The sequence below is a fragment of the Cotesia typhae genome, unplaced genomic scaffold (genome assembly GCF_013202065.1).
Source record: "Cotesia typhae breed Kobodo isofemale line unplaced genomic scaffold, CoteBio_Ctyphae contig_83, whole genome shotgun sequence".
In the NCBI taxonomy this organism is placed as follows: Eukaryota; Metazoa; Arthropoda; class Insecta; order Hymenoptera; family Braconidae; genus Cotesia; species Cotesia typhae.
Genome location: NW_027423769.1, coordinates 1,168,242 through 1,188,818, shown reverse-complemented (window position 1 = coordinate 1,188,818; position 20,577 = coordinate 1,168,242). Strand labels below are relative to the sequence as shown.

The following is a 20,577-nucleotide window of genomic DNA, read 5'->3' as shown; positions in this document are numbered from 1 at the left end:
GAGGATTACCGCGGCTACTGTTTGATTGAGGTTCTGTAATTATTTCAAGAGGAAATCATTGTAAGGGTCTTTTTTTAATTACATACTAAAATATCATAATTTTGCTCTGTAATTATTGCGGTTTTTTTTTATATGGAGCGTTGTCACGTCAGGTTTAAGAATTAAACTTTTTCTGGGCTTATGATTGTGAAATTCTCTGACCAGTAGAGGGGTAAAAAGTAGTCGATAACCTTAAAGCAAGTGTGTGTTGACACCCACGCGAGCCTTTCCTCGTTATCGTCAGCCCATAGAATCTTTAGTACAGAGCCCAGAGTGTACTCTTACACAGAATATTAAAGGTGAGTGTAAACCACATAAAATGAATTCCTATGCAAAGCAGTTTGTATACACTGGAACGAACCAGCGTCACGCTACATACGTTTTCATCCCATTTCTCCTCCATCATTCTTCATCTCTAAATTTGTATTCTAAACTACTCTTACACACTCGAGCCGTAAATTACACATTTATCTCCGGACACAACGTCTACATCTACGGTTCCAGACCAGGCAAGTCTCATTAACCAACCTCGTTTGTTTTTCAACACTGCGGGGGTACACCTTCTTCTTCTTCTTCTTCTTCTTCTTCTTCTTCTTTGGGTTATTTTTTTTATTTCTTCTTTATATATTTCTCGTACTCACTTATGTTTCCTCGACAGAAAGTAATTTCTGGTCTCAAGGATATTTTTTACTAACTTTTTTAATTTTTAAATTTCAGTGAAAGGATATTTAAGTGGTAATTTTTCAAAATTTCTGAGGGAAAAAATTATAAAAAATTATTTATTGTTAATTGAGAAGAAAATTTTTAATTTTTCTAAAAATATCACACTGCACCTTTTCCAAAAACCATCAATATCTCCCAAAATATCAATCTTATGAAAATTTTCATTTTCAATAGTCATTTAAAATTTAATTTTCTACAACTTTTATCTCAAACATTTTTCCCTAAACCCAAAACTCTGCACGCAGTAAAAAATTTTGTGTTAAAAATTGTTATGTTAAATATTTTACACTTTTTTGGGTTGATTTAACACAATAAATGTTAAATTTACACATTAAAGTGTTAAATAATTAACACAAAAATTTTTAACACTAAGTTTTTTGACGCAATGACACAAAATTTTTTATTATGCAAACTACACCTCCTTATTGCTATCAGTCATCTTGCTGATCAATCCCTGCCCGGGAAAGTCCGTCAAATTGATAACCAAAGTGTTCCCCGGATTCCTAAAATACTCGTACATCTTCCTATTGGTCCCAGTAGTTCGATCGAGTTCTCCCCACCAGAAATACCCGCCAGTAGCGACGGCCTTGGGGCCTTGAACGATGTCCGAGAACCCGGACAAGTAATTAATATAGCACTTGTGATGCTGATTGGGGTCGAACTGGTCATCCTGGAGCGACTTGATGTCATGCCACTTGTCAATAGCAGTATACTTGGTCCCAATCGCCGAAATGTCCCAATTGTTCTGGACCTTGCAGGGCAATCTGTTCGTGCAATTATCAAACCCATTGTCGGCCTTGACCAGCAAAATCTTCCCGCGGTGCTGACCCAGGGTGTCGTTGTACTTCCACTTGTTGACGAAAAGTCCCCCGGATAGCGTGTTGTAGTTCTCCAGAATTTGGCACTCGCTCAAATCCGATAAGAGCTCGAAATATTCAACTTTCATGAACATTATTATCAATTCCTTGGGGTTCCTTTGGAAAAACTTGGTCACGTTGGTCACTATGGAGTCGAAGGACCTCCTCAAGTAGATCGGCCCGTGGTGCATCGTGAACTTGTTCAAGAGAGGCCTGACCCGCATGTCGAAGACTCGAATCCCGGCGCCCAGCTGCTCGGAAATGGTCAGAACTTGGGCCTCTGCAGCGTTTATCGTATTGTAGGCTGCCGAATCGTGGGTCCCGATCAGCGCCAGGGTGTTCAATCGACGCGAATCCGGGAGAGATGACAAAAATGGGTTGCTTGTTTTGAACACGCCCTTGTAGTTCTGCGGGATTTCTGTACAGCAGGCCGAGTTGCAGACGCTTTCTACTCTCGATAAGGTGAATAGCAGTGTTATCGACAGTAGAAGGAAATATGGAGGCGGCATTTGGAGTTTGGCAACGAACCTGGACAAAAATTGGTATATTATATTATTTTTACCCTAATAAGGAATTTTTAAACTAGAGCCAAAAAAATTAAAAATTGATCCGGAAAATGCAATAAAGGATGGTTTCAAAAAGCGATAACTTTTAAACGCGTCGTTCGATTTCAAATTTCTTGGTGGCAATCGACGCAGTTTTTAATGCTGAACAAGCCTATATAAGGTTTTGAGTCAATCAAATTATAACTTTCGAAGTTATATTAAAAAAACTTCAAAAATTGGATCCTAACTAAAAACTTCTTAATTTTTGAACAATTTTCAATTTTTTCGAGCGGGAAATTTAAAATTTAAATTCTACTGTATGAATATCAAGAATAATTTTAGTATAAATAATTAATAGATATTTACTTGGGGGGCAATATTGTCCGTCACTCTTATTAAAAACATTTTACTATAAACTAAGACAGTATTTTCATAAAAATTTCATATCGAATATTTTTAAAAACCAGTTTGTTTATCAACTAATTAACTTCGCGCCAATTAGATAACAATGTATGACAATAACTTTCGTGTTTTATGTATTAAGTGTCATATAATTGCTAGTACAGTGTCTCAATGCGGGAAATATTTCCTTGCCTTGGAAAATACACGTACGCAAGTTATAATTATCGTCAATGATAACAAAACGGAGTGTTTAATAAATTAAATTAAATTAAATTAATTAAAAAGAAAATAAAATTTAAATTTCCGAAAAATCAGGAAAAATAAAATATTTGGATTTTTATTATAGAAGCTACGAAAAAATTGAATAAATATGGAAGCACTAATAAGAGCAAAGAGGTAAAATACTTAATAATTTGGAAACACAGACAACATGAATAATGTATAGTAATATCATAGGATGATATCCATAACAATACATATCGGATTGTTTCGACGTGTACTCTGGATAGGAAGCAGACATTAGTATACAGCTTCCAGCACCCTCGACAATAGCCTCCGGTACAGCCATCGCATCATATCATGCCATCCAGTTTTGTCTTTTTTTTTTTTTATTTTATTTATCATTTTTTCTGTTTGCCAGCCAGCCGCCGGAGCTGGCTAAATAACCATCCCCAATAACCCTTCACGGCAGTCAGTTTGAGCAGTGTCAAATGTCAAAAAAGACGAGATACATTCCCTGCTAAGTGCTTTTTCTCCATTTAAACACCTTGGATAGACAAAGAGGGGAAGATCATTCCATTATCAACCATACTGACATGTTTTTTCACGTTAAAAAAAAATAAATGAATTGTGAGCCAATCCATTAGCTTGAAAAATAATCTATATTATTAAAAGAATAAGCAAAATTTTGCGTCCAGTGTATTTTTATGATAAAATGGATTTTTATGGTTAAATGACCTTATATCTCGTGAATTATTAACATTTTTAAAGATATAAGCTCATCCCGACATTACACTCATTGAGACCTTTCATTTAAGTACCCACATCAATTTTTCATATATTTTATATATTTATATATATTATATATATGTAAATATGAAAAATATATAAAAAAATTCATGTGGCTACTCAAATAAAAGCTCTTGATAAGTGTAACATCAGGATGAGCTTGTATTTTTGAAAAAGTCAATATTTAAGAAAGTACAGTGCAATTTAACGAGTCATTATTTAATAAAGCAAAATTTTATTTATTTATATTTCACAAGTCAGGAAAGTCACATGGTGACTATAAGATTGCTAGTAGTAATAATAATAATAATAATAATAATGGCCAAAAAAATTTCTAAATTTTATTATTATTATTATTATTTTAAGTTAAGTAGATAAATTATAGTGGGCGTGTTATTTTAAGACAGAACATTAAATTTATATTTTTTTTTTAAAACGATTCAGGCTCCAGTTGAAGAAAAATATTTACCCAACCTAAAAAAAAATTTATTATTTGATTAATTGTTACGATTTATAACCTGAATAGATTTCTAAAATGATAATAATAATTTTTCAATTTATCTGGTTATATTTTCTATTATAGGAATTTAATTATTTACATTTGAATAGACGTAACAAGAAATGTTAAATAAATTATTATAAATCTAAAATATAATATATATCTGAGATAATTCAAAGTCAATCGAGCGTGATTTGTGCATCTACACGATAAAAAAGTAAGACGTGGAAAGTCGAGAAAAATTTATTACTGATGAATAAAAATTTAATAATAATAATAAATATAATGACAGAAAAAGTTACAAATAACAAGAGCCGTGTCGATATATATAAAATCACGAAGAAAAATTCATTTGGCTGCTATGAAGCCTGTAGGATAACCACCACTCGAAATAGTTATACGTCAGCTGTGGATGTGGTGAGATAACAAAAACTACCACCTCAGGGCACCGGAGTCCTCGTCGATCCTCCAAAGATAGAGACAATCATTTTACAATCCTCTCTTGTGTCTTGTCAAAACTTTAAATTGAGACACTTTTTTGATTTATACTCAACTGTGCTTTACCGCATCAAGTTTCACTTTTTCATCGGTAAAAAAATTTATACACACATATATATATCATGTGGGTTTTACATGTAAATAATAAATAAGAAAAGTTTTCTCCTCATTCAAACTTATTTTTAATGGATACTTTTTTCTTCAATTTTTATTTTAAACTTTACCATTAATGGCGAATTTAAATTATTTTTTTACTAAAATTTTTTATTACTTCAATTTTGTATTCTGTCTAATGAAATTAGAGACCCGGAAAAATTTCTAAAATTTATATTTTACTAATTTGTCAAAAAAATTTTTTTTAATCAACAAATAAATAATAATAATAATAATAATAATAATAATAATAATAATAATAATAATAATAAGGGCCGTGTTCGTAGGAAGTTAATAATTTATTAACAATCCAAATCGATAAGTTAGCACCTTGAAGGACCTAGACCTAGAGCCAGCGAGGTAAAACATATAACAACACACAATAATAATAAAACGTCAATCGTAAATTTAAAAAAGCTATTATAATATAATAGCCAACGCGTATGTCAGCTATGTATATTTATATATAGTGATGATGCTGGAGCTGTAGAGCGTCCTTGGAGCGATTTACCTTCCTGGCGCTGATGAAAGAGAGTCCGAACATTCAGCGATAAATAACATTTAGATATTTGAAACTTCAAAGTTTTCTTTTTCGTTAATTAACTGGCGAACCCTTCAGCTGCTATCTTGTTCAATATTTAACTCCAAAAAATAATTTTAAGGTTCTACCTCGGACTGAGGCTCAACAGAAACTCAATTTTTTATTTTATTTATGTTTATTTCGTATTTTGAAGTCTAATTTGAGGCTTGTTCAAATTTGTATAAGTCACACTCTGCGGCTTGGATCTGAAAAGTTGTGATAAGATGGATTATTAATTTTTTGTCGCGTTACCGATCATGTGGGAAATTGGGTGACACTCAAGTTAACAGGACGTACAACTTCCAGTACATAAATTATTTTTATGATCGCTGGTGTAATTTTTTTTTTTTTACGGTACGAAAAATAGAAGATAGTCGTTTTACGATTTTTTAATTTTTTATTTGGAAAAAATTTTTTTTTAAATTAAACTTTTGAGTTTAGAAAAAAATTTTTGGGACAAAATTATACAGAGTGATATCTGGATTATACTCATTATAATCCAGATTATACTCATTATAATCTGGATTATACTAGCTATTATCTGATATTAAATTTTTATCAAATAAATTTAGGATTATTTAAAAAAAAAAAAAAAGGAAAATTGTTCATTTATTCATTGAATTTCTCTACACACTCATCCTAAATTTATTCCTTGTTTTATTATTTTCGTACGCTCCAGCTAATTGACTTATATACCCTCTCCATTAAAAATAAAACAATTCTCTCGTTTCGAAGAAAGCAATAGACGTTTTTTCAAAAACAGAATTGTTAATAAAAAGTCCGAGGAGAAAAATAAGAAATTTCCTGAGGAAGTGATGAAGCTGATGGGTTATTTAAAAATTTAGTAGTTGTCAAGTACGCAGTGAACTTGTTTATGACGTGTTTGCATTAAGAGAGATGACGGTGGGGGGAAGAGCAAATGCAAAGAGCGAAATAAAATAAAAATAGGTGTTTTCATCACACAGACAACCCATGGTATTTCCGACAGAGCGTAAAATTGCATTGCCCTTCCTCCCACCACCCACTCCCTCAGTCCCTCTTATTGCGCAAGCCCGCGTAACCGTGAAGCTCCCTTTTGCTCTTTCATTTTCCTTCCCTCGGTCTCAATATTTTTTTCACTCCATAACCCATAAGCGGGCTTTCGATCCTTGCATTCATTTTCCACGTCAACTTTAGCTGATTCAAACGAATCCCACCCGCGCCTTACATTCAAATTCTCATTTTATTTTCGTCTCCAAGATAATAAAAATCATTTATCAATATTCTGAAAGTGCTTTGCCAGATCTTACGTTTTATTTCATTTCACAGAAATGCTTTTATGAAAATTCTAAGTTTACCAATCAACAGTTAATCTTTAATCTTCTGTTACTTGTGATTTCATTTTTGAATAAAATATTTAAGATATGAAAATTGATAAGAAATTTTTTTATAGATAAGACAATTTCTTAAAAAAAAAAAAATTTTTTTTTTTTATTTTTTTGTCTTCAATATTTAACACAAAATTTTGAGTTTTATTTTTTTTTAAATATCAAAAGGTTTCTTTTTTTTTTTTTTTTTTTTATTATTTATATTATTATATTCTTATTATTTATTTCTATTATATTTTTTAATTGAAGATAAAAAAATTGACAAGGATCTTTTTGAAAAAGCATTAAACTTAAAATTAAAAAATTGATTTTTAATTGTAAAACTGAAAAGAAAATAAACATTTAACGGGGTATAATTGGAAAATGGACTAGTGTGATAACGGATTGAAGAAGAATCACCGCTAATGGTTACCGCCATCGATCACCTGGTAACTTGTCAGATTGTGGGCACTTTGGAGTATCAATACCACCGATAACTGAGGATCCAAGTCAGTTAAAGGGAACTACTAATTTACCAATATATATATATATATATATATATATATATATATATATATATATATATATATATATATATTTCACAGCAAACTCAATCTTAATTGGCGTTCAGTTAATATCAACACGCTCGCGTTGAACATTTTGCGCCTCGATGTTTATTATTAATTACGGTTACGCAAAATGACCACCGCTTTATCGGTCAAGTATTGGATTATTGGGAATCAATTTGCTATTTTTTATCACGTGGAGAAATAAAAATAATAATTTTTTTGTCTTAGATAAAATATTTTATCGCGACTAAATAAAGAGGCTTTATTAAAAGCCTATATCTCCTAAAATATTGAAGATAGCCCCATATGACAAAAACGTTTTTTATAGCAAATTTTATGAGTTATAGCCATTTTTATGGTGACTAGTTAAAAATTTAGCATTTAATTCAAAATTTTTATTTTTAATTAATGATAATAACAATTATAATAAAAATTTTAGATTGATAAAAATATCTCAGAGATTGAGAATGACAATCGATCGATCTTGAAAGACCGAGACCGACAAAAGATGAATAGTCTAACTCTTATTACAGCAGACGTATTAATTAGTCGCGAAATTACAGAATGTTGAAGCTCAACCCGTAATCACTCGTCGCCGTTAATTGTCGTCTTGAGAAAAGACGACTGAGGTGGAGGACGGGAGTGAAAGGGGTTAATGAATTAATTAATAGCTGGATAGACAAAAGAGACAATAAGATGCATGATAATGATGGCATGAAGGGACGGAATTGCGATACAACTAAGAAATTCATTAAGAAATTTACCTTTGATTCCGATTTAGCCGAGAAATTAGCGCACTTCTATTCCGACTGTCGATATAAAGAGAATATTGTGCTCAGGTTCGCCATTATATTAAATTTCTCCTCGTCTAAGAATATGAACTCAAGCACACACGTCATATTAATTAATGTACTTCTGACATCTAATTGTCTATTCGAAGAGAATCTTCCTAGAAAATTCTTGTATTCATTTTCAAAGTTTCCATTAAATTAATTCCTATCTCTTATTGTTGTTGTTGTTGTTGTTATTGTTTATTGTGCACTCTCGAGTGAAATTCGTCTGAAATTATAAAATATTAAATATTACTTAGCTCGTGTTGTTCACCCGGGGACGGTAAAAACAAATTGAAGGGTTCGAAATCGCGATGTCGGATACGAGTTGTTAAATTATTAACAATCAAGCAGGTGTTTGGGCACCTACTCTTGAGATCCGCTAACAAGACAGCCACTTCGAGGTGCAGAACTCCGAGGTATAATTATATGTGTCTACCCATTTTACATACATATGCACGATCGTTCTGAGCTGGATACTTTAACATACCGGGTGGCCTTACAATTTTCATTTATTTTTAATTTAAAATTTACATACTCAAAAAAAAAAAATTTTTTTTTCCATTTTATGTGATCACATATGGTCATATCTGATCATATATGACCCATATGATTACAAATGGTCATACGTGATCATGTATATTTACATATGATCAGATCATATACGATCACATTTATGATCAGATCACATATGATCATATTTATGATATAAATCTAACTAAATATGATTTGATCAGATATGATCATATCTGACCAATTGTGATCACATATCTGATCACATCTGATCAACTATGGTCATATATATTCCAATTATGATCAAATTTGATCATATATAATCAGATCATAATTTTTTTTGTTAAAAAATTGAGGAATAATGTAACAATATGTTAATTTTTGGTGTCAAATGTAAACTAGCTTTAGAGTTGTATTTTAATTTTTTTTTTTTTTTTTTTTTGGTTTGCTGGAGTAAAAAAAATATATTATAAATATTTATTTATTTTATTATTGAAGTAAAAAAGAAGGTGTAGCTTGTTGAGGCCGTCGGAATTTTGGTGGTAGCCAGAAAGAAATCTCATTTGAGAATCTATAAAAATAAATTAGTGTTGCACACCACCGTGCTACGTAATCTTTTCACCCAGTATAAAGCTTGCTTTGGGATTCGAGCCGTCCGATCTTAGTCTTTCCGTTCTCCGATCTCCGGTCGACTGTGGCGTGAAACCGGTGGGTATGATTACCCACTTGGAGTTAACGATCTTGCCATCAAAAAGAACACAACCAACATCAAATAATAAAAGTAAAAATAAAAATAAAAAATAAAAAAATATAAAGTTTGAGTCAAAAATAATAATACTTATAATAATAACAGCAGTGAAAATAAAAATAATAATAAAAGTTTAACTGAAGGAAGATAGCCAAAGAAAAGACTCCAGAGTCTGAGTACCCCATGGTGATTCCTTTCCGATGGCCTGCTTCTCCGGGCTCTAGGGATATCAAAAGAAAACCGCAAGAAAACCATAATCACCTCAATCCGCTGCTAACGTTTGCCTTTGCTTCGAATCTTACGTTCTGTTATATCTTTTTCGTATACTTTTATTCTCTTCCGAGTTATCTAAGGGAAACATTTTTTTATTTATAATACTAAATTATTTTTTTTTTTACTGACAATTATTACAATTATATGGATTTATTTTTTTTACTCAATTAAATTTTAATTATGCTTAAACTATTAGAGATACAAGAAAATCAAAAGAAACCTTTTTTACAGAAAATTTAATGCTCTACAAAAAAGGTTTCTTAAAATTTTCTCATATTTTGAATATTTAACCTTCAAATAATTAATTAATAAATACAGTCTCTTAATCTCTAAAATTTTCTTAAAAATTTGAAAATTTTCCATTAAAAAAATTTAATTAAGCTCTATCAAGCAATTTAATCACTAGATAAATTAATCAAACACTTAATTAATAATTAAAACTATTAAAAAATCAAGTGAATAGTTTGTCTAGACAAAATAAATGAATATTAAAATTGGGAATAGCTCTAAAAGGCGAACGGAGGTTAAGTATCAGTTTGGGAGGAACAACAGACCTCAGGGCTGGTTTGATAAGCGAGAACAAGTATCACATCTTCGGATCCCTGGATCAGCAGAGTTGCACGATACACAAAATGGTATTTTGCGACGGGGAGAGCAGGAGGCAGGTAAACTCCTTGGAGCTGTTGCAGATGAAAACGGTGCTCACGTAAGCCACTCGTGTTTGCTTTATACTCTTTGCTCTCGGCTCTTTACTTGTTACTTGTTACTATACTCACTCTGTACACGTACACGTATCGGGGTAAGTGGACAGCGCATCAAAAACGAATCGCTGATAGGAAATTCGAGAGATTCGGATAACGAAACGGCTCCGGATAGAGACAGCGCTCTGGAGAGGATTCCTGATTCCTGATTCCGGGTATTGCACGATATAAACCCACTTTCCATTTTATACTCTCCATAAGACTGATATCATGCATCGCATTCGACGCTGAAAGAGATCGAGTTTGCCGTGTTGTTGCTACAGTCCGACGATCTGAATTATCGATCGATAAACTCCTTTTTTTGCAGTTTTTTCCTCAGGATTTGGAGTAAGCACTTTTACTAGCAATATAAAGAGACTAGAAGGGTTGGAGACTTTTAATGAAGGCTGAGTTAGTCACAAGACTATCCTCTACAATTTTTGTAGAAAAATTTTTTTTCTAAAATTTTTATTTTCAAAATTACGACCATTTTTTCAAATATTTAATTTCCAAAAATCTAAAATCGCGATTTTGACAAAAAATAAGTACATTTTCTAAAATATTGAGTTTAGGAAAATTTTTTGAATACCAAAATTGTTCAAAATTTAATTTTCTACAACTTTTATTTAAAACATTTTCTTCCAAAATCAAAATTTTCAAAATTACAGCCATTTTTTCAAGAATATACAGTTTCCAAAAATTTAAGATTATAATTTAGACAAAAAATAACTATATCTTCTAAAATATTGATTTTTAAAAAATTTACAATGATACCAAAATTGTTCAAAATCAAATTCCCCACGACTTTTGTCCCAAAAAATTTCCTTTATAATCAAAAGTTTCTAAAATAAGCCCAGTTTTATAAATATCCAATTTTTCCAAAAATCACAATGTATTTTTTATGACTTCTGACCAAATTTTGACCCAAAAAAAATAATCAAAGCTCTAAAAAATTTTCAAATTTCCAAAAATTCAAAATTTTTGAAAATAACTAGAATTTTCCTCTAAATAATGAAAAAAAAATTTAATAATTTTCGAAATTATGTAAGACTCAACCGAGGGCTGGCAAAGGTGTGCGGTGTGGTGTGTGGCGAAGCGCCTGGTACCTCGGGGTGTAAATAAGCAGTCGCTGAGATTACACTTGATCACAGGGAACCTCCAACGGGTTTCCGCCCGGGTTGTTTCTGCCGACAAACGCCTAGCCGTGCTTCTCTTGTATTAACAATCTTCTTTTTTTCTCCCCTCCCACTTCCTAACAGCCTGCACATGAATAAACGCAAGGCTTGTATTACCGCATTGTCGGGCATAAATTCAAGGTTAAGATCGATTCTTGCACACTTAACGCTTGGTGTTAACACGAGATCGCTCAAAGGATACACAAGGTGGGAAAAATAATATTTGCCGTGTTAATTTATCAAAAAGTTATCAAAAAAAAAAAAAAATAATAATAAAAAATAAATACGTATACAATATTTATGTCCGCTTTTTTTCCGTATCGACAAAACTATCCAGCTTAAAAAATTTTATCTGTCACACAAAACTTCGGGCAAGTATCTCCAAGTTTTCCCATTCTAGAATATGCAAAGTAAAGCGCTCCCGGGAAACCTCCACATAAGGAAGTTCTTTTCCATACACTCGACACATTTTCATCCCCTCTCGCAGTCTCTCCCACCCACTCCCACCTCAGGTCTTCCCCAACCATCCCAAAGTTTCGTACATTTGTGTAAGTAACTTCGGAATTTCTTACCGATGAAGCCATAGTCCAAAAAATAGCTATTAAACTTATTTTTATAGCAAAAGCTAAAAAAAAAATCTATCAATTTTTTTTTATTCATCAAATTTATCCATAATAACATTTATTTAGGCCAATTTATATGAATAAATAGTTTTTTGTGTAGTAGATAAAATTTTCTGTGCTCGTATGGGGATACACACTCTTTGCTCGTTGCCTCAACTTCCTCCAACTCTAAAATTTGCTGATGGGATTAACAAATCTTAATTGCCGTTATGGACTATTGTTAATTGGTTTTCTAGGGACTCTGAAGTGAGTTTTCGAGGACAAATAATCCCGAGAGATAACATACGTCGGTATAAATAGTTCCCGGATCCAATTAGTGGCGTCAGTATAGTTTATAAAATAACTCGTTTCTTCTCAACTTCTCTTTTCTCATTTTAGTTTTTCTGTTTAAAGAAATAACAGTACAAAAGTATTACGCGGTAATAGTAAAAATGAAACTATGTATTTTTGGAGCTGTATGTCTTGCGCTGGTCGTCCTTGCCGCTTCTAATGATGTACATGTTGGTCAACGAAAACCAGGAGATGTTATTGTTGCTTCAAGACGACTTTTCAGAGTGAGTTTTTTTTTGTTTTTTTTTTGTTTTTTAAATACTAGCCGAGCCCCTTTGAATATTTCCCTAAATATCCTCATCCAATCATCGGTGGTAATTATTTTATTATATTATCGAAATAACAATGATATTAAGTACTACTCTTTAACACAATAATATATATTTAATTAATAAATATTTTCACATTATAATATCACCATTCTATTTGTTTTATCACTAATTCTGTTAAATATTATCTCAATTAAATAAATTAATGCATCAACTGAGTGGACAAGAGTTTCTGAACTCGTGTGTCAGCACACACACTCTGCTCGTTGCCTCAACCTCCTTACACCTAAAATTCCCATTTAATCTAACCAATTTAAAATCTGCGATGTCAGTTACCACAGACTGTCAATAGACGCCACTTCTATTCACTTTTAACACAATTAAATCTCATGTCAACAGATGGCGCTGCTAGTTATTTCTTATTAATTTTTTTTGAACAAACAGAATTTTTTTCACATTTTTCTTCAATAGAAATTAACACAAGCTTTAACATTGCTTCTATAATTCTTCAAACTTTGTAATAATTTTTTTTTATTTCATTAAAACTTGCCAACTTGTCGGCGCAATATTGAAATAAATTATCCATTCTCTCAGAGGGAGCAATTAAATTAAGTTACATGTCACCAGGTTGAGTCTCGCCTGAGGTAAAACTCCGATGACGGAAACTTTAGCTTGCATGACATAAGTTAAGTTAATGCGGATATTATCTTCCGAGATCAGAAGTGTCGAGAAACGCGTTGAGTGGCTCTGATCATTACCGAGTTCAACACTGCTTCAGTCCAAGTAATTAATATCTCCACGACAACCAAATTGAGCAGTCCGCTTCTATTACACTTCAAAGTTTACAAAAATTTATCCTTGAAAAATTTATTTTGTTGATTTATTAGCTCACGGTATTATATTGCGGTAAATAATGAAAGTAGCAATTAAAAGGGCCATTATTTCGACTAACAATAGGGATTATTACTCGGCTGACTACTAAATAGCTTTCCAAAACTCACATTTGTATTTGTATATACATATTATCTAGACAGTTAATAATAATTAGTTTAAGCTTACATTTACGTATGAATTACCCTACATACACAAAACAAATTACTCATTCATTTGAATACAACAAAATATGTTAATAATTTTGTATTCAGGAAAATATATTACAAGTTTAAATTTATAATTTATACTTTAAATATTAATTATTTAAATAAGAAATTTTAATAAAATTTTTAATTTAACAATTTTATTTTTAATTTAAGAAAATTTCCAAAAAAAAAATGTTAAAAATTTTTTTGACTGTTTAAAAATTGTATTTCAAAAAGAAGGACTTTTACCGACAAAATGGCGAACCCAATTTTGGCGAAAATTAATAATGTCAAATAATTTGAATCATTTAATTAAATTAAATGGACTCAGAAAAAATTACCTTGAAAAAAAAAAAAATAAATTATTAACTTTATTCTTCATCTCTTGATGATACTTGGGAGCAATAAAAGACGGCAAATTGGTGCATCAATATTTTCTTTCACTTCTTGGTCTTGAAGAGTGCGCGAACAAATAAAAGTACAATTTTTACGCTCCATTTTTCTTAAGTGTATTATTTTATTATTTTTACACTAATAATTTTTTCTAATAAATAAATAAATCATTTTTTTAATAATGAAAATTAATTTAAAAAATTTTTATTAAATATTAAGAATTCTTCTCACAAATAAATTATTGTAAAAAAAATTTTTAAAAAAAATCTGAAGATTTTTGAATAAAAATAAAAACCAAACTTTAATTTTTAAATAAATAAATTTTTTTATTATTTTATAATAATGAAAATATTTGTTTTTTTGGCTTCGGAAAAATTAATTAAAATAAAACAATTCAACTGTTACAGCAAATTTAATTCAAATAGGTATATTTGTTCTGCATTACACAAACAAACTTGCTGCGTATAAAATTTCAAAATATATAAAAATATGAATACAAATAGCTGGGAAGGTATAACTGGCAATTTGATGTTTGTTGTATTCATAAAAAGTGATAAAAAAGAATAAATAGACAGGAGGAGTACATTAACGTTTCACGTGACTGCGGAAATGAATTTTCCTTTTTCTTCCTCCTGTACGTGACAATTTTCCGGCTCAAAAATCTTCATTAGTAAAACAAAATAATAACGCGGCTATAGACTGCCGGTATGGTAAAACATGTGTATTTAATGTCTCGACTACTCTATATACAGCTACATATATATATATATATATATATATATATATATATATATATATATATATATATATATATATATATATATATATATATATATATATATATATAGTGTACAGTGCAGCGCGTTATTAAAAAGCGCAAAAAAAAAAAAAAAACTAAAAATACGTTTATTTAATATTTTTACAGACGGACGGGGATTTTCTCTTGTCGCAGTCGCTTATTCATCCAAACGATTTTAATTATTGCTATCGACTTTAATTTTTCTGTTTCTGTTAATGAGAAGCCCAGAGTTGTAATATTTAATTGGAAAGGATTATTTAATGAGGATAAAGTGTATTAAGAATTTATATCGGATCTTTTTTTATTTTATTAACGATCAGTTAAGTAGAAAAAATTTTTAATCCGGCTTTTAGATAATTTAAAAATTAAAAAAATTTTTTTCTTTTATTTAAATAATGTTTAAATTTTGTCAGAAAATTTTAAAATTAAAAATTGGTCAAAATTAAAGCCCTTAATTAAATAAAAAGGAAAAATGTTTTTTTTTTTTTAATTTTATTTTTGGCAAAATTATTATGATTTTTAAAAAATTAAAATTGGCCAAATTTTAGAAAAATTTTATTACGACAAAAAATTCAAATTTTTATTTAAAAAAAAATATTATGCATTGATAAAAAAGCGCGTCTATCTATCAGCAAGTTGAACAACTTAAGCAGGATCGCATTGTCATTTAGACAAAGCGACAAAGGAAATGGCGAGAAGAAAGAGATTCAACCTTTTTCAGCCAGTTCTCAATGCGAACGAACAGTTTAAACGGAATAGTCAATATCTGGCATGCGGAGACGTAACGTGCCTTCTATCCAGCCTCCATAGAATGCAACCGATCTGGCATTAAACGACGTCGACATCTGATCTTTGGATCTGCTGAAAAAATGGCAAAGCTAAAACGTCTGTTTTCAAAAATATATATCCGAATTCAGTATTGACGTTTGCTCCACGTCTGCACAACAATATTTTCTACCTCAAGTGCCTGCAAGACAATAATTTAAATAGAAATTTTTAATTTAGTTAAAGTTGAAATTTAATTTAATTTATTGCCGAAAATCTGAAATAATTTAAAAAAATTTTTTTTTAAATGAGACAGTCGTTCTTTCTTAATTAATTTAATAAGAATAATAAACCTGAAATTTTCAGTAAAATTAAATAAAAATCCTTCACTTGAAGAATCTAATATGGACAGCAATATATGTGGTAGTTTGTACAAAAGAAAAGAGCGAAGAGGTTAATATTAAAAATATTCTGGCGATAGTCTTTGATCTCAGAGCGTTATTTTTCCTGAAGGCCGCCGGCAAAGCTCTCATGAGCTTGACAACCAGCTCTCGGGATGTCGAAGATGGCTTTTATGACATTATATTGAAAACTGCTCCAGAGTTTCCGGTTCATCGCATCTCATTCATATCCCAAACACGTTTAGTTTTCACGCCCAACGCCGAAGGAATGCAATGCGTATTTACACCCTACACTGGAATTCCAGCTCTTTCATTGTCATGCGTCTCATATTGTATAGATATAAGACAATACCGTCGCTTTTGGATAATTCAGTATTTTTCATCAACAGATCAAAGAAATTTTCTTTAAAATATAAATAATTCAATAATAATTTTATTTTTACTGATTGTAAATAGCTGATTACATTTTTCAAATTTTTGGTCGCGGGTTCGAGTCCTGACCCGGAAATTTTTTTTTTTTTTTCAAGCTTCTTAATAAAATTCCTGGAGAAAAAAGGGAGAAAAAAAATTAAATTTCAGCTATTAGTTGCATTAAAAAAATAATAAAAAAAAAAGGAGAGAATTAATTTAAAATATTTCAGCCGATTTTACGCAGACAAGCTTGGGATTAAAAGTAAAGGACGATCATTTCTGCTTGCACATAAGAAGTGAAAAGTAATCTCTAGCTAAAAGGCACCGTAAGTGCTCGGGTAATTTAAGCGGGTGTAAACATATTTTTCCGCAATTTGTAGCCAATGTTGTTGCAGAAATTCTCATGAAAATTTACAAGCGTATTTTCTCAAGAATTTTTTCCAACTTAGAGCATAAGGTCGAGGATAAAATGAAGATTTCAGTATCAGAGTTGGAATTAAATGTGGTATTTATTGATTATGATCGACATAAAATTCCGAAGAAATGGTAACCATGGTGACCAATGACTTAAAGTGGGTCTAAGACCACAGCGCAGCGGCCGAAGGGTAATTTAGGCCGGTGGCGGAGATGGTGTGGCCAGGAGAGCGTAAATGTCCAGCTGAACGTCGAGACCTGCTCCAGGCTCGCTAATTGCCGCCACCACAACTCGGTCCTCTCCGGGTCCGCCTTTGACGATCGTTACATTTGCATTGGATCCAGGCGCATTGACAGCATTTATGGCGGTGATTGTACCATCGGCGTTGAATCCTGACTGTGCTACCATTGGCTTCCCTGGGACTCCCAGCTGAAAGCATTCGAAGGATAATCGTGGCTGTTCGCCGGCTTTTAGGGATTTAACTCGATAATTGCGATTTATGGGTTAGTAATTATTCTAATCATTTTTTTAAACAATTTATTTATTTTATATATCAAAAAGTTTTTTTTTTATATTATTTAATTGCTTCTTCAAAAAAAATTTATGTTAATATTGCGCCGACAAGTTGGCAAGTTTTAATGAAATAAAAAAAAATTATTACAAAGTTTGAAGAATTATAGAAGCAATGTTAAAGCTTGTGTTAATTTCTATTGAAGAAAAATGTGAAAAAAATTCTGTTTGTTCAAAAAAAATTAATAAGAAATAACTAGCAGCGCCATCTGTTGACATGAGATTTAATTGTGTTAAAAGTGAATAGAAGTGGCGTCTATTGACAGTCTGTGGTAACTGACATCGCAGATTTTAAATTGGTTAGATTAAATGGGAATTTTAGGTGTAAGGAGGTTGAGGCAACGAGCAGAGTGTGTGTGCTGACACACGAGTTCAGAAACTCTTGTCCACTCAGTTGATGCATTAATTTATTTAATTGAGATAATATTTAACAGAATTAGTGATAAAACAAATAGAATGGTGATATTATAATGTGAAAATATTTATTAATTAAATATATATTATTGTGTTAAAGAGTAGTACTTAATATCATTGTTATTTCGATAATATAATAAAATAATTACCACCGGTGATTGGATGAGGATATTTAGGGAAATATTCAAAGGGGCTCGGCTAGTATTTAAAAAACAAAAAAAAACCAAAAAAAAACTCACTCTGAAAAGTCGTCTTGAAGCAACAATAACATCTCCTGGTTTTCGTTGACCAACATGTACATCATTAGAAGCGGCAAGGACGACCAGCGCAAGACATACAGCTCCAAAAATACATAGTTTCATTTTTACTATTACCGCGTAATACTTTTGTACTGTTATTTCTTTAAACAGAAAAACTAAAATGAGAAAAGAGAAGTTGAGAAGAAACGAGTTATTTTATAAACTATACTGACGCCACTAATTGGATCCGGGAACTATTTATACCGACGTATGTTATCTCTCGGGATTATTTGTCCTCGAAAACTCACTTCAGAGTCCCTAGAAAACCAATTAACAATAGTCAATAACGGTAATTAAGATTTATTATCAGTATTTTATATTATTGAATTATGAAAAAAATCTTTTTATCAGTAAGACAAATATTTGCTTTTGCAATTATCGACAGTGATGAGTTGTAAGTCATTTGAATTTTATAATGGTGTGAGAGTAATGGCTCACTAAATAATTAAGATTTTTTTAATAAATAAAGTAAATAGAATGAACGAGGAAGAGTAAAAGACTTAAGAGGACGATTTAATGAAGGATAAAAATTGTGGAAAGAATGAATCGTTTAATGAGATGAATGCTTAAAGAACTTTGGATATTTTCCAGAAAGTTTAGTGGATAATAATAATAATAATAATAATAATAATAATAATAATAATAATAATAATAATAATAATAATAATAATAATAATAATAATAATAATAATAATAATAATAATAATATGTTGGACAAGATTATCTGTCATCTCAACCTTAGATTCAAGTGTTGACTTGTTTGGAGGAGATAAATCATAACGGATTAAACAATGATGATAATAGAGTTGATTTTTTAGTATTAATTCTGCACTCAAGAGTTATTATTATTGTCTATATTTATTTTATTTATTTATTTCTTAAAAAAAAAAAAAAAAAAAAAACTTGACTCAACTTCAGACTGATCAAATTTCTCCATTTTAATTTGAAAATATATTCGATTTTTTTTACAATTTAACAACTCCAGAGTTGTTCCTTATCCCTTTGTAACCTCTACTTATACGTCCTAGAAATAAATAACAAAAAAATCGACGAAATAACCTGGAAGAAGTCAGTGAAATTTGAAATACGACTCATATTTGAAGTTCCGTGCAATTTGAAACGCGCTGTTTGTCCCTTTGGGTGCAAAATGCCAGTGCGTTGTCGACATTTCTTCGGCTGAAACCTTGTCTAGTCCTTCTTTTATACATAATATATATATATATATATATATATATATATATATATATATATATATATATATATATATATATATATATATATATATTATATATATATATATATATATATATATATATATATATATATATATATATATATTCCATATTGTAGAAGACAGACTGGCTCCCTACCGCTATCTGTATCCACTGGAGCAAACTCTGTCTTACCGGGAGCGGCAGTTTTATGGGGCAAGTTCTACCACCGCAAGTGTCCCGAAAGGACGAGGACCACCGACTACAACCAGCCCAGACTAGACCTCCTTCCTCGACGGGGGCTGACACATTTACTCGTGTCCCACCGCGTGATCCCTCAGGAACTTCATTTATGAACCGACCTTTCTTTCTTTCTTTTTTTTTTTTTATCTGTCCCCGTAAACTATTTTTCAAACGCTCCTCGTAAAAAAGTTAACAAATAAATAAAATTCTTGAAAATATTGTAAATTTTTAATTTTTTGCTTTCAAAATTTGTCACAAAAATTTATGGTATATTTTTGAAGGATGGTAGTTTAGAAAAAGTGGAGTTAGTTTGGGAAATTTTGATTTTTGAGAAAAACTTTGGAAAGAAAATTGTAGAAAATTAAATTTTGAATAAATTTAGTTCATAAAAATTTTTTTTAAATCAATATTTTGGAAGATATAATTTTTTTTTTGCCCCACCCTCCCCGACATTCATTTATGACCCATTTTACCCAATAAAAAAAAAAAAAAAACTAAAATTATTCTCTTAATTTCTTGTAAAGTTTTAAAATTAAAATTAAAATCGATGGTAGAGATAGTTATAAATATTTAAAGCGATAAAAGACGAGTATATAATATATATATAAAAGTAAAATCGGTAAATGCAATTGGTAGTGATCGAATAATTGAAATAAGGTAAATTTAATCGTGAATACAATAGAAATCAAGCGCTTGCCGTTTACTCTGGAGACTTTTTGATATTATGAAAAGTTAAAGTTATTTCTATTGGGTTTGGGAGCTGCCGCTTATAGCTTATAGTGTATAGCGCGCTGGGAAATCAGACGACGGTTCAATTTTCCGCATAGAAGAGTACCAATGACGTCGACTTAAATGTA

The 20,577-nt window shown here is 30.7% G+C and overlaps 2 protein-coding genes and 1 long non-coding RNA gene across 3 annotated transcripts; 1 reads left to right on the top strand and 2 right to left on the bottom strand.

Moving 5' to 3' along the window:
- Positions 1–803: 803 nt before the first annotated feature.
- On the bottom strand, positions 804–2,560 carry LOC141533180 (1-phosphatidylinositol phosphodiesterase-like). Its single transcript, XM_074251905.1, has 2 exons — positions 2,531–2,560; positions 804–2,147 (listed from the first exon to the last, which is right to left on the bottom strand). Exon 2 carries the CDS (start codon positions 2,126–2,128, stop codon positions 1,175–1,177), a length of 954 nt encoding a protein of 317 aa, XP_074108006.1. The 5' UTR covers positions 2,129–2,147; positions 2,531–2,560; the 3' UTR covers positions 804–1,174.
- Positions 2,561–2,801: 241 nt separating this feature from the next.
- On the top strand, positions 2,802–3,594 carry LOC141533280 (uncharacterized). Its single transcript, XR_012480235.1, has 3 exons — positions 2,802–2,962; positions 3,023–3,124; positions 3,207–3,594. It is a non-coding gene; the product is annotated as an uncharacterized LOC141533280 (long non-coding RNA).
- A 13,464-nt stretch (positions 3,595–17,058) lies between these two features.
- LOC141533203 (putative salivary secreted peptide) lies at positions 17,059–18,444 on the bottom strand. The gene is made up of 2 exons (XM_074251936.1): positions 18,207–18,444; positions 17,059–17,412 (listed from the first exon to the last, which is right to left on the bottom strand). Exons 1-2 carry the CDS (start codon positions 18,327–18,329, stop codon positions 17,179–17,181), a joined length of 357 nt encoding a protein of 118 aa, XP_074108037.1. The 5' UTR covers positions 18,330–18,444; the 3' UTR covers positions 17,059–17,178.
- Between the last annotated feature and the right edge of the window lie 2,133 nt (positions 18,445–20,577).

Excerpts from the sequence above, each read along its gene's own strand:
- LOC141533180 (XM_074251905.1), bottom strand. The coding sequence starts at position 2,128 with ATGCCGCCTCCATATTTCCTTCTACTGTCGATAACACTGCTATTCACC.
- LOC141533203 (XM_074251936.1), bottom strand. The coding sequence starts at position 18,329 with ATGAAACTATGTATTTTTGGAGCTGTATGTCTTGCGCTGGTCGTCCTT. Across the intron at positions 17,413-18,206 it reads CTTCAAGACGACTTTTCAGA|CTGGGAGTCCCAGGGAAGCC; the intron begins GTGAGTTTTTTT and ends GAATGCTTTCAG.